At 45.8% G+C, this 12,735-nt stretch overlaps 1 protein-coding gene across 1 annotated transcript in view; it reads right to left on the bottom strand.

Annotated features, from left to right (window-relative positions):
- Nucleotides 1-7,620: 7,620 nt before the first annotated feature.
- Nucleotides 7,621-12,735, bottom strand: part of Fam83d (family with sequence similarity 83 member D) — a 19,230-nt gene continuing 14,115 nt past the window's right edge. The window contains exons 3-4 of the mRNA XM_031372595.1: nucleotides 11,177-11,301; nucleotides 7,621-9,087 (exon numbers count right to left, since the gene is read on the bottom strand). Of these exons, the coding sequence (XP_031228455.1) occupies nucleotides 8,097-9,087; nucleotides 11,177-11,301 (1,116 nt within the window). The 3' untranslated portion in view covers nucleotides 7,621-8,096. The remainder of the gene's footprint in view (nucleotides 9,088-11,176; nucleotides 11,302-12,735) is intronic.

Below are 12,735 nucleotides of genomic sequence, written 5' to 3'. Positions count from 1 at the left end.
CCCCCCCCCCCCAACACACATTCACATCAAGTCCTGCAGGACTAGGTGCATCCTCTCCCACTGAGGCCAGATAAATCAGCCCAGTTAGGGGAACGGGATCTACTGGCAGGCAACAGATTCTGGGATAGCCCCTGCTCCAGTGGTTGGAGGACCCGCACGAAGACCACGCTGTACCAGAAACAGCCCATGCTCGCTCTTTGGTTGGTGGTTCCATCTCTGAGAGCCCCCAAGGGTCCAGGTTAGTTGACTGTTGGTCTTTCTTTGGAGGCCCTGTCCTCTTCTGGGCTCTCAGTCCTTTCCCCCAACTCTTCCACCAGACTTCTCTGTCCCTGCGCCCCCATCCTTAAGCTCCATTTAATATTTGGCTGTGGGTCTCCGCACCTGTTTCCATTGGCTGCAGGATGGAACCTCTCAGCACAGTTATGCTGGGCTCCAGGAAGCCACAATTAAGAGGCTTTAGAATCTATACATTTTTAGAGCTCTTTGAGGGAAATGGCAAATTTTGGAAACAAATAACCCTGATTCAGAATCCTTAGCTTGACCATCACCTGGCTGACATTTAATCTCAGTTGTAAACTGAGCTTTAAAGGAGTATTATATGAGATGCAGTACAGAGTACCTAACATAACGCAACAAACACATTGCAGGCCCTAGGTCAGAATCGGCTCTCGTTAGCTGGACTCCTAGGGCAAGTAACACCAAGCTAGCAAAATCTGAGTTTATGTCACGTTCACTTCTAGATCTGATTTGTTTCCTTAATAATTTAAGTGAAGTCCAACACATCCTTCTGTGGAGAATTCTTTACCCGCTTTAAATCCTTCCTTCAATCCTTGCTTCCTTGAAGGAGCATTTCCAGGACCTCTCTCCTTCCACTGTCAAACACTCCCCATAGAGTAGGACTTACATGCCGACTTTACAATTGAACTAAAGTTAATCTGCCTCTGTTTTTATGCTGGGAATTCCTTTTTTAAACGTTTTTTAAAATAACCTTATGCATATGATTTTGCCTACATGTATGTGTCTCTGTGCCAAATGTGTACCTGGTGCCCATGAAGGCCAGAAGAGGGCATTGAATCCCCTGGAACTGGAGTTAGAGACAGTTATGAGTCACCAAGTGGGTGCTGGGAATTGAACTTAGATCCTCTGGAAGAGCAGTGAATGCTCTTAACCTCTGAACCAACTCTCCAGTCCAATGCTGAAAACTTCGTATTTTGCTATGTGCTGCCAATTGCTGAAAGTGACTATTGAGCAAGTACATATTTTGAACTCTCTATTTCTAAATTCTTCTAGCAATGTTGGCAGTCTAACCCAGAGCCTCATTCCTGCTTGGTCCTCTACTATTGAGCCATAATCCCAACACTGATTCTTCTCTTTTTATATTTTCATTAAAGTTCTTCACATAGAAAATAACATTTATACATGAAAAATGCCTTTGTGGACGTTCTGGATGCAAGTGGTAGAAAACCAGTAGAAATCAGTAGAAATGCTTCTTGCAGCAGGCGTGGTAGCTTACGTCTGGAACCCTAGCACTTGGAAGGCTAAGGCAGGAGGATCCCCAAGAGTTATGGCCAGGTTGGGCTACAGGGAGAGACCAGAATAATGAATAAAAGTAGTTCATATGTATTAGGAAGCCTGGAGCCAGAACTCCGTGTTCTGCTGCCTTCTTTCTCAGATGTCATGGGGTGACGAGATAGCCAAATCAATGTCTAAAATCTTTTAAGCATCAAACATGTCAAGAGAAAATTCCCTGGTAAATACATCTCTATCTGGTCTGTGTATCCATCCCTGAATCAATCAGTGGGGCCTGAAAATATAATGGACTAATTTGCTTCGGGCTAGAGCACATGTCCCAGCCCCAGGGCCAAGGCCAGCCAGCCTCACTAGAACCACAAAGAGCACTGGGAACAGGATGGCTCCTCACAAATCTTAGCATGGTTATCTAAGTATTAATGAGTGAAGCTAAACCAGACCGGACAGATGTCCCCTAAAGAGATGGTTCATAGAATTGTTTTTACACAATTGTGCTATGCCAGGATTTCCTGTTGAGAATCCAAGGTGGGTCTTCTGCAGTTGTGGTCCCATAGACAAATGTGCCAGGTCTGTTGGCTCTGTACACCAGTGATGATGTTCACATTCGTATTACCATAAGCAAAAGTGTTCACCCACTTTAAGGATCTGAGTGCAGAGTTGTGGAGAGATCCACAGGAGAGACACTCAGTAACTCACCACAGGAGACTATATTGTGCTGTGTACTGGCTAGTCTTGTGCCAACTTGACACGAGCTAGAGAGGGAACTTCAATTAAGAAAATGCCTCAATAAGATCTGGCTGTAAGGCATTTTCTTAATTACTGATTGATGGGGAGGGCCCAGCCCATTGTGGGTGGTGCCACACCTGGGCTGCTGGTTCTGGGTTCTATAGGAAAGCCAGGAGGAGCAAGCCAGTAAGCAGTACTCCTACATGACCTCTGCATCAGCTCCTGCCTCCAGGTTCTCGCTCTGCTTGAGTTTCTGTCCTGACTTCCTTTAATGATGAACAGTAATTTAGAAGTGTTAGCCAAATAAACCCTTTCCTCCCCATGTTGCTTTGGTCTGGTATCTCATTCTGCAAGAGAAACTCTAAGTCATGATGGCTTCAGTAGCCTGTGATTCCGGGGAGCTGGATGGGTTGGGAAGGCCTCCGCAGGCCTCCAAGATACTTTCTGGCTCACCTCAAAACTGGGACACTCCTGAAAGGGAGTGTTAGAGAGATGGGAGCTGGGGATAAGAGGCAAACAGGCAGTGCCAGGCAAACTGGGGCACCTATCTAGGTTTGTAGCCCAGTGAAACCAGGTTTACCTGAATGCACTCAGTATAAAGTTCATTCATACAGAACCCTTCTGCGTACATTTACCTCACAGCTTCGCAAAATGACCCCTTTGGAGTACAAAATTAACTTTTTTGTTTGATTTTGAGACAGGATCTCATGTAGCTCAGCCTGGCCTCCAACTCACTATGTAGCCAAGGATGGTCCTGAACTTACTATTCTCCCTCCCTCACCACCCAAGTGCTGAAATGACAGTGTGCACTACCACAATGGATTTATAGTGCTGGGAATCAAACCCTGTTGTCCATGCCTGTTACGCAAGTGTCCTACCAACTGAACATCTCCAGCCCTCCATGGCAATACTTTAGTGAGAAGACCCTTGTAAGAAATATGTGTATTTTCTCAGTAACAGGGATAATTGGGTTTTTTTTTTCACCTTGTAGACACTGAATGGTACCTCTAAGCCAGGTTCCTACAGCTTGATTAGTGGAAAATTTAAGTTTACATGTTTCCCTTCATGGGTCTTACAAGTCCTAGCATGCACTCTTAGCTTCAAGCATGACTCTGTTTTGTATCCCCTATCCTTGAGTAAAACTTTCGGGTTACATGAACCTGTAGATTAGGTTTTCATTTTTAAAAATTATTTTTATTATTTATTTATTATTTTTAAATTTCTTATATTTACAAGCACATTTGTGCCCCGGCATTCCAGCAGATTGTTACAGGACAAATTGTGGGGTTAGTGTGTTCCTAAAATCAAACTCAGTGAATCAGACTGGACAGAAAGCACCCTTTCTCCACGAGGCCATCTGTGCCACCTGACCTTGGGTTTTCTTGGTAGCCACTTTAAATCCCTTTGTTAAAAAGCAACTCTAGCCACACTGCCCACAAAGGTGGGGTAGTCATCTCAAAGGAGTCTTTATTTTATGAGAGGATGTCGATCCTGAAGATTGGGTCTAAAAACTAACTCAAGTCATCAGTGAGGAAAAGAAATTATGCTGTACTTAAGCATTGGATATTTGATAAAGAAGTTTTATTAGTGTTGGTTAGGTATAATAGTTGTATTATGGTTATGTCTTTTAAAGGTATTATGTATACCATGTGGGTGCCTATGGAGATCAAGAGACATTGGATTCCCTGGAACTGGAGTTAAGGATGTTTGTGAACCACAATATGCAAACAAGTCTGGGCTCTCTAGAAGCAATGAATACTCTAACCTCTGAGCCATCTCTCTGGCCATTTTTTGTTTTGTTTTGGTTTTGGTTTTTTGTTGCTATTGTTGTTATGTTTGGGTTTTTTTTTTTTGTTTTTGTTTTTTTGGTTTTTTGGTTTTTTTTGAGGAAGTTATCTTTCAGAGCTAAATGCTGGCTGGAAATGTAGCTCAGTAGTAGACCGTTTGTGTGGCATGTTGACCTGTGGTTTGATCCTAGCACTGGGGGCAAGATTGCAATATAGCTTAAATATTTGCAGCTCAGTCTGTATTGGCTGAGTAGGACATCAGATAGATGGCAAGAGAATTCTCATCCTGGTACTTACCCTCCTCTTCACTGGGACTGAAGCCAAGAATCAGCTACTGTGTGTGTGGCGAGGGTGGGGGGAAGCGGTGCCAGTTATTGAACCTAGAGCCTTGCAGATGCTAGCCCTATCATTGAACTATACAGCACTCCTAAGCACACCAGCAGATGGATGCAGGCAGTTCCAATCGCACTTAGGCAGTGCTGGTGGTACTTTCCAGACTGAGGGCTTGGTGCATCCTGAGACTCAATGATTGTCTTAGGGTTCCATCTATCTCTTGTTCCTATGTGATTTCTGCTGGCTGAGAGGACAGTGCTCACAAGTGTGTTTGACAGGCCAAGTACTCCCTATCCAGAGAAATTCACTGATACTTACTGTAGTGGGTTGGCCTAATGCTGCTTATATTCTAATGCTAATTTGCTCCCCCCAAGACACTGAGTGACCCTGCCCCAAGTTAATTGTGATTGGTAAATAAATATGCCAACAGCCAATAGCTGTGCTGAAGAGGCATGGTGGGGCTGAGGTTTCAGGAGAGAGAAGCTCAAGGAGAGAAAGGAGGAGGAGATAGCTGCCATGGGGTAAGGGTCAAGAGACCATGGCCCTAAGGGCTGCCCACTGGAGCTAAGAGCAGCTCAGATAAAATGCAGTAAATATTAAGTATTAACTTGGGGTTATCAATAGGATTGTAGGTTCTAACAGCATGGAAGGTAGGCAGCTGCCCAGCTATTGGGCTCCATAAGGCATATTAAAAATATAAAACCTGTGTGTATGTTTTTATCCAGGAACTCAATAACCAAAGGTGGGGTAGAAACCCCAGGCCAGGATTTTTAATATTTACTACTACAACTTACCTCAAATGGGAACTCTGAATAAAAAAATTCTATTGGTTTAGAATTTCTCAAAAAGGTGTGTGTGTGTGTGTGTGTGTGTGTGTGTGTAGTTTATGTGTATGTGGGTGTGCACATGTAAGCCAGAGAAAAACTGCTATTCCTCTTCCTCTTCTTCTTCTTCTTTTTCTTCTTCTCCTCCTCCTCCTCCTCCTCTTCCTCCTCCTCCTCCTCCTCCTCCTCCTTCTTCTCCTTCTTCTTTTTTTAAAGACACAATCGCTGGCTGAGAATTCATCAGGCAGGCTAGGCTGGCCAGCCAGTAAGCCCCAGGACCCATCTGCTTGCCTCACCAGCACTGGGATGTCATGAGCCCATCATGACATTTATGTGGGTTCCTGTGGTTGCAAAACAAGCACCTTAACAACTAACCTGTAACTCGTGTTTATGTGTACATGTGCATGTGTGTACTGCTGTGTGTATATACACCCATAGGGGGCACACAGGTCAATGTCAGGTTATTTCCTACTTTCTGCTTTTACAAGTTTATATTTTTTGGTATGTGCCATAGCACATGTGTGGAAATCAGAGGCCTTCCTTGCAGGACTCAGTTGCCTCTTCCCACCACATGGGTCCCAGGGGTCAAACTCTGGTCATCAGGCTTGACTGCAAATGCTTTGACCCACTCAGCCACCTTGCCAGTTCCATGCAGTTTTAGAGACTGGACCAGTTGACTAGGGTTAGACCAGCTGGCTGCCAAGCCCCAGGGATCCTCCTGTCGCCACCTCTCCAGCACCTGGGATTCCAGGTACATGTCTGGCTTGTCACACACATCCTCGTGCTTAGACAGCACTTTAACAAATAAGCCATCTCCAAGCCTATGATGACTTAAATGAAGGTCTATTAACGACCTTCTAGAATGTGGACTTAAAATGTCAATAGAGTTGAAATGCGTGACCACAATCAGGGCTTTGTGCCTGCGTCTGTTCATGGGCTGTCTCTGCATTAACTCCCACTACACACGCAACAGGCTCCAAGGCCTTTCTACTGCAAGCAATGCAAAGAGGCACACATTAGAGGATCTGGACACCTGTCTTTTTATATCATCATATATCAGGTATATGATCTTGAGTAGGCTATTTAGTGGCAGCCTGTTTCTACATCTGAGAATGGGAATGCAAGCTGTCTAACCTGTAGTCACTGGGCTAGCATGAGATTTAAGGCAGCACATAAAGTGATCTAAGTCTGCAAACTGTATACTCAAGGATTAGCCCAGAGGGTTCACGGCCATGTGCCAGTGTCCTGACACATGCTTGATGGCTACAGAACACAGCACTAACCCAGCAGATAGATAACCTTGTCATGAGCCCTGGAACGCTCGTGAAAATCCGCAGGGTACATTCCTGATCTGCATCCGTCAGCATTCTCCCCACAGACAACGCCCTACCTATTGTAGACTTCTGGGCCAGCAAGCCAGGAAGAGGAGGCTATGGTTTCTTTCTTCCTTTTGTTCTGTTTTTATGAATGGGTCTTGACAAAAGCAGAATTCCATGGCCATACCAATCCTGATTAGCAGGATATAAGAAGCAGTTACATTGCCTGACACTGGACCAGGAATCTGGGATAATTATCAGTGTCCTTTCTTGCCCCTACTCTGGAATATAAGATTGCTAAATCGACAATACACCCATCTGATGAAACTGGGCCCATTGGGGCCACTAGAGTGAATGTGAACCCAGGAATGCACTCCCAGGACTCCTTTGGCAGACAGCCAGGTCCTCACCGAAGCAGCTCAGGCTTTTTCTCTGAAAGGGGCACACACACAAAAGGCCTGCTGTGCTGGCAAGTTTCCTCAGGTGTACAGTAATGTCAGTTTTCACCATGCCAAGGATGGTTTGACCCCAGTACCAGCTCTAAGTCATTTAACTTTATGTTGTGTTTTTTTTAGACAGGGTCTCCCTAAATAGATCAGGAGTAGATGAGGCTGGCCTCAACCTCGGACCTTCTTGTCTCTGCCAAAGTGATGGGATCAGAGGCGTGGAAAACCACATTTTGCTTTCCTCAGACTTTTTGGTTGTTTGAGACAGGGTTTCTCTGTGTAGCTCTGACTGTCCTGGAATTCACTTTGTAGACCAGTCTGGCCTTGAATTCAAAGATCCTCCTGCCTCTGCCTCCAGAGTGCTGGGATTAAAGGTGTGTGCCACCAACCAAATTCTTAAGTGAATACATTGCCCCTTTACAATTTGGATCATCTACTTCCCAAAACTGTTTTTTGTTTGTTTGTTTGTTTGTTTGTTTTGCTTTTCAAGACAGGGTTTCTCTGTGTAGCCCTGGCTGTCCTGGAACTCACTCTGTAGATCAGGCTAGCCTCGAACTCAGAAATCCATCTGCCTCTGCCTCCCAAGTGCTGGGATCAAAGGCGTGCGCCACCACCGCCCGGCCCAAAACTGTTTTTAAAACAAAAAGAATCACACAAATACCTATATGGTACATTTATTTATGACACACCCTTAGAGATAAAGACAGGGTTGCCAGAAAGAAGACCAAAACCCAGGCAAACAAAAAATTGTCTATACTTATTTAATGCTACAAACACAGATATTCAAGAGAAAGTCAGTTAAGAAACAACGGTGTTTAACTTTAAATATGATTCTGATTTTAAAAACAGTGGACTCAAAGCATTAAGACAGAGAACACATACAAAACAGTATTTATCTCTCAAACCAAACTTGAAACACCTATGTAGTGACAGAATATTAAAATTGTGCAAATGGGAAAAAAGTACCTGTAGTGTTTAAGACAACAGATGGTTTCTACAGAACAAAAAAATAAAAATATCAAGCAATGCTGCAGAATCAAAGGCAAAGGTGGCCCAGTGTCAGGTGAAAGAGGGTAGCTGGGGACATGCTTGTGAGGAGGCTCTGTTGGCCTCGGGGCAGACTGAACCCAGCAGTCACTGATAGGGAGGATAAAGTGCTATGTCCCTCACAGAAACCAGGTTCGTAGAAGCTCTGGTGAAGCTTCCGGGACTGTAGCTGAGGTAGTGCTCTGTGAAGAGCGTTCTCCTGGACAGCACTGTCAGCATCTGCGTGAGTCGGGACCTGATGCCAGTGAAGTGGACCTGCCGTTCTTTACTCAAGTTTCTGAACGAGTCCCTCAGGCACAGATCCAGATGTGGGGTGCCCAGACCCAGGTACTTGGGGTATCCGGGAGTGTGGAGATCAGCGGCCGTCAGGGAAACATGGGAGCTGACCGAGCTTGCCAGTGAGCCCTGGGAAGACACTGAAGAGGATGACCTCAAACTGGAAGACCTCGACACCGACATCTTGGATGCCGGTGACCCTTCTTTAGACTGGGCACCCTGGGGAAGGAAGCTCTCGTCAGCTTCAGTCTGCGTGGGAGTGGACTTGGACCACACTGTGGCCTGGGAGCTCGCTGCCCTGGTGACAACTGTGGTTTGGGTCCCAACACACATCATGCTGGAACTAGCCTGTGTTCCCACCTCACACAGGCTTACTGCAGCCATCTCTTCTCCTGGCTCTGTTTGGGTAGCAGCATCAGCCACCTTGCTATCCTCTAGCTGGTCCTTGTGGCTGTGGAAATAGTCTTCATCGCTGATGGTGGAAGCCTCGGAGTCATGGCGCTTGGTTTCGGCTCTGTCTTTTGGCAGCACCTCTGGGCCCAGGTTACTCTTCCTGGGAGTACTTGAAAGTCTGGCCAGCCTGATGCGCAGCAGATTGCCCAGTGTGGGCTCCTTCGACTGTGGCTTTCGGTCAGCCAGATGGTCAAACTTGGCATTGATCTGAAAGTTGGACAGGAGTTTGGAGCTGATGGGTTCTGACTGGGCATACAGGATCCGGAACTCCAGATCAAAGTGTTCAACTACTTGGCCAGACAGAATTACCAAGTTACTGCTATTTAATTTGCCGTCGGTCCAAGTAAAACTGAAAGATTAAAAACACACAAACTGGTAAAGATAAGGATCACAGTTTCTCTGCTCTCAGTAGCTGCCATGCAAGAGTGACAACTTTGAAATAACAAATACACACTTCAAAAACCAACACATACAAAGTCTAATCCTCAGGCTCAGCTTTAAAGCCCAGCAAGAAGGTATAAACTATTTAGGCCAGCAGCCTCGTTTTAAAGCTTAGAGAATCAACTGGAGATGCCCCGTGGGAAGCCAGTGGCACCTCTTGCAGTTTCTCTAGTGGGGATGGTTACTCCACCAATGGTGCCAGTGCTCCACGCATTTTATAGCTCATTCATTAGCCTGGTCTCCTTGCCCATCCAGCACCCCTTCCTCTCCCTCTGGAAACCTATGCCTGTCTCTACCCACAAAGGCTTTCATGCACACACCCTCTCTAGTCTCAATCGGGTGGGCATATGGTCCAGGATAGCCATGTCTGATCCCTGGGATTCATCCAATGTGCACATGTGACCCTCCCGGGGCCAGGTGAGTCTTCAGAGATGCGCTCCTGCTTCAGGAGTCTCTCTCCACCTGGGAAACAGCTGCTACAGGTTGGGTAAGTAAACAAGGGTCTTTGCCTTCAAAGGAAGAGGCTAGGAGAATAAAGAGCAGGGCAGAGTAGCAGACAGTGTTCCAATAAACCCGCCCACTGCCCCCCACCCCCAGGCCCTCAGAGCTATAGTCAGATGTTCCTTCCCACCCCAGCACGCTCCAGGACCTGTGGCCTCACTCTGCGATGTCTGAGTGAGCCTCCTGACACTGAGCTTTGGACTGGAAGCAGGCAGTCTTAATGGGAGACCCTGAAACTCATTTTAAACTATTTCTTGCAACTAAGAACCGTGACCTCTGGTGGTAAGTGGCGCACAACTTTAGTCTGGGAGGCAGAGGCAAGTAGATCTCTGTGAATTTGAGGCCAGCCTGGTCTACAGATCCAGTTCCAGGACAGCCAGGGCTACACAGAGAAACCCTACCTAGAGAAAACAACAAACAGGAACCATGACTAATAACACATGCTGCCAAAGAGAACTGCTTCGGAGCCCAAGAGTCTTTGGACTACCCACAATAGGGAAACAGAAACAAAGGGGCTACCTGACCCTGAGGCTGTAGTGTGTCTCAACACATCAGAATATCATTGTCATTGGTGGTACAACAATGCTTTTGTAGAGGGCAGTTTTTATACCTACAGATTTTTAAATAGCCAAAACCCAGTCAAGTTTTATCAATATAGATAAATACTAAGTCCCCTTGGAACTTATAAGTGCTGAATAGAAGGACGCCTCAAGAACATGTGCTCAGTTCTGAACACTGGAGCTACTGGTTAAAGAGGAAGTACCAAGAGCTGCTCATCACAGTACCTCACCGGCCACAAAACCCATGGCTGGCACAAAACCAAGGGAGGCACACTCTACAGAAACAAGTTTTTCTTTGCAAACTCTGTACCTCACACGTACCATTGGACAATGTAATAGAGAGACAGCCAAGCACACAGCATAACATGGCATGAGTAAGAATGGTGTAACTTCCAGGGATTAGCATTAACCTCAACCCTGCACTCACCCTCCTCTCACAAAGATGCGATTGGCAAGGTGGACTTCCAAGGTGGGCCTGGAATATGCCCAGTGCTTTCTAGACTAAAGGACTCACTACAAGAATCGTAGCAACCTACTAGCTAAGTACAAATGAACAGCTTCAGTCTGCTAGAACATCTGCAATGTCCTTACCTTCAAGTAAGCAGGGATCCAGATCCCCAGGGAACCAGGATATGAGGCCAATTAGCCTCCAGTTTTTCCCCAAAGGCCTAGGCCAGGACTTGAACGCAAGACTCTGACTATGGAGGTCTCAAGCTTAGTTTAAATTGTACTCTAGTTTTGTAGACCACAGGGAAAAGAAAGTGACTCTTGCCCTGCCCTGTCAATATCCAACAAAAGAGGGCTTTTATGAACCAATTCACTCACACAGGTGTGATCCCAAGGGGGACTTTGTCACAGGGCTCTGATTGGCAGGAGCAAGAACTGATTCCTCTAAAGGGTTTGGACTAAATGGCGATGCACCTATTCAGAACATACCTGTAAGAGCCTGTTGCCACCCGAATTCCATCAATCAGTGTGAACTTTTCATGAACCTTCCCAACAACCTTTGTTCCTGACCTTGCATAGTAGATATTTCCTGTAATGGTCCGCACCGTCATCAGCTGTTGGAGAGGGCGTGGGAGGAAAAAAAAAGTCAATGGCTAACTCAGCGACACTATCCAGCGGGCTGAGCTTACTGTTCCCAAACATACGCATCTGTAGTGGCTTGGGGTATGGCCACCATTTAGTGACAGCACACATGATGCACTAGCCAGATATTGCTCAAGTAATGTAACTTCTGCATCTAGTCCATCTTCTCATAAGAAGAGAAGAGGTCTTGCTTACCTCACAGTCCAGGCTGGCCTTGGACTTGCAATCCCCTAGCCCCAGCCTCCCAAGTGCTGGGGTTACAGCCTACACTACTACATTTGGCTTGTATTTAGAGACCCCTAGGCTCATGTATGAATGTACTGTACTATATAGTATATAAAGGAATCTTTGCTTTTGAGGAAACTAGTGGAATCCAATAAATGATTTTGAAATAAACCATGGGAGATAAAATAGTCGGAAAAAGTATGTTAGTAATGGATAACACTTGGCAAGGGCTGAGAAACCGAGCTGGCCCTGCTGCTATTTCTATGCACCACATCAGTAAGGAGCAATAGCCTACTTCACCCCACATCCAAAGGGGTTTGAAACGGGAATCAGAGGGCAGGCCTCTAACACACCACGTGGGAATTAATCAGCCAGTTTACATCTCCTACAGGTACACAGTAACCAAAGAGGTACGCTATATACACATGGATGCACAATTATTCCCATGACGGCACACAAATGCATACATAATGACTTCTTTTTAAACCTTCTAAAAACAATTTTTTTAAAAAAAATTTTAAATTTAAATTATGAGTATCTGTGTGTGGGTATGTGCACGTGAGTGTGTCAGACACACCCTGGAGCTAAGATTACACATTTATGAGCCACTGAGCACCCATGTTAGGAACCAAACTCGGGTATCCATCTCTATAACCTTTCATAAATCTTAATTTCAAGGTAAAGATTTTCTTAAAAACAAAAAAAAAAGCCTGGAGTATCTCACAGATGAGCATATGGAATTGGCTGGAAGGAGGAGGTAATGACTCCCCAACACGTCAACAGAGGACAACCAGAGAAACAGTCTACCTGAAGGGTTAGGGATGCTCTGTGTCCCTCCCTTTAACACACATCCGAGGCCTGTAACTGTGGACACAGCACTTCTGTACATCTGCCTGTGAATATGCAGCCAAATTCTTGCAGAGAGGGTGGCTCAATATTCTGAACCAATCAGAGCGCAGGGCAGAGGATGCCTCTGAGGAAAGCACAGACCCACCCCACAAGCAAACCCAGGAGGGAAGCTAGTGGCTACCTAGGAAGGAGGTGACAAACTGTCTTCAGACTTCCTGGACCACCATGAAGGCAGCAGCCAACAAAGTCAGCAGTCTCTGCCTCGCTGACAAAGCAGAGGGAATGGCTCTGCAGTGCTACAACAGCTCTGTCGGGTTGGGTTGTTTTTTTTT

This window comes from Mastomys coucha, unplaced genomic scaffold (genome assembly GCF_008632895.1).
Source record: "Mastomys coucha isolate ucsf_1 unplaced genomic scaffold, UCSF_Mcou_1 pScaffold15, whole genome shotgun sequence".
NCBI lineage: Eukaryota > Metazoa > Chordata > Mammalia > Rodentia > Muridae > Mastomys > Mastomys coucha.
The sequence above is the reverse complement of the archived record's forward strand: the minus strand, read 5'-3'. Positions and strand labels throughout refer to the sequence as shown.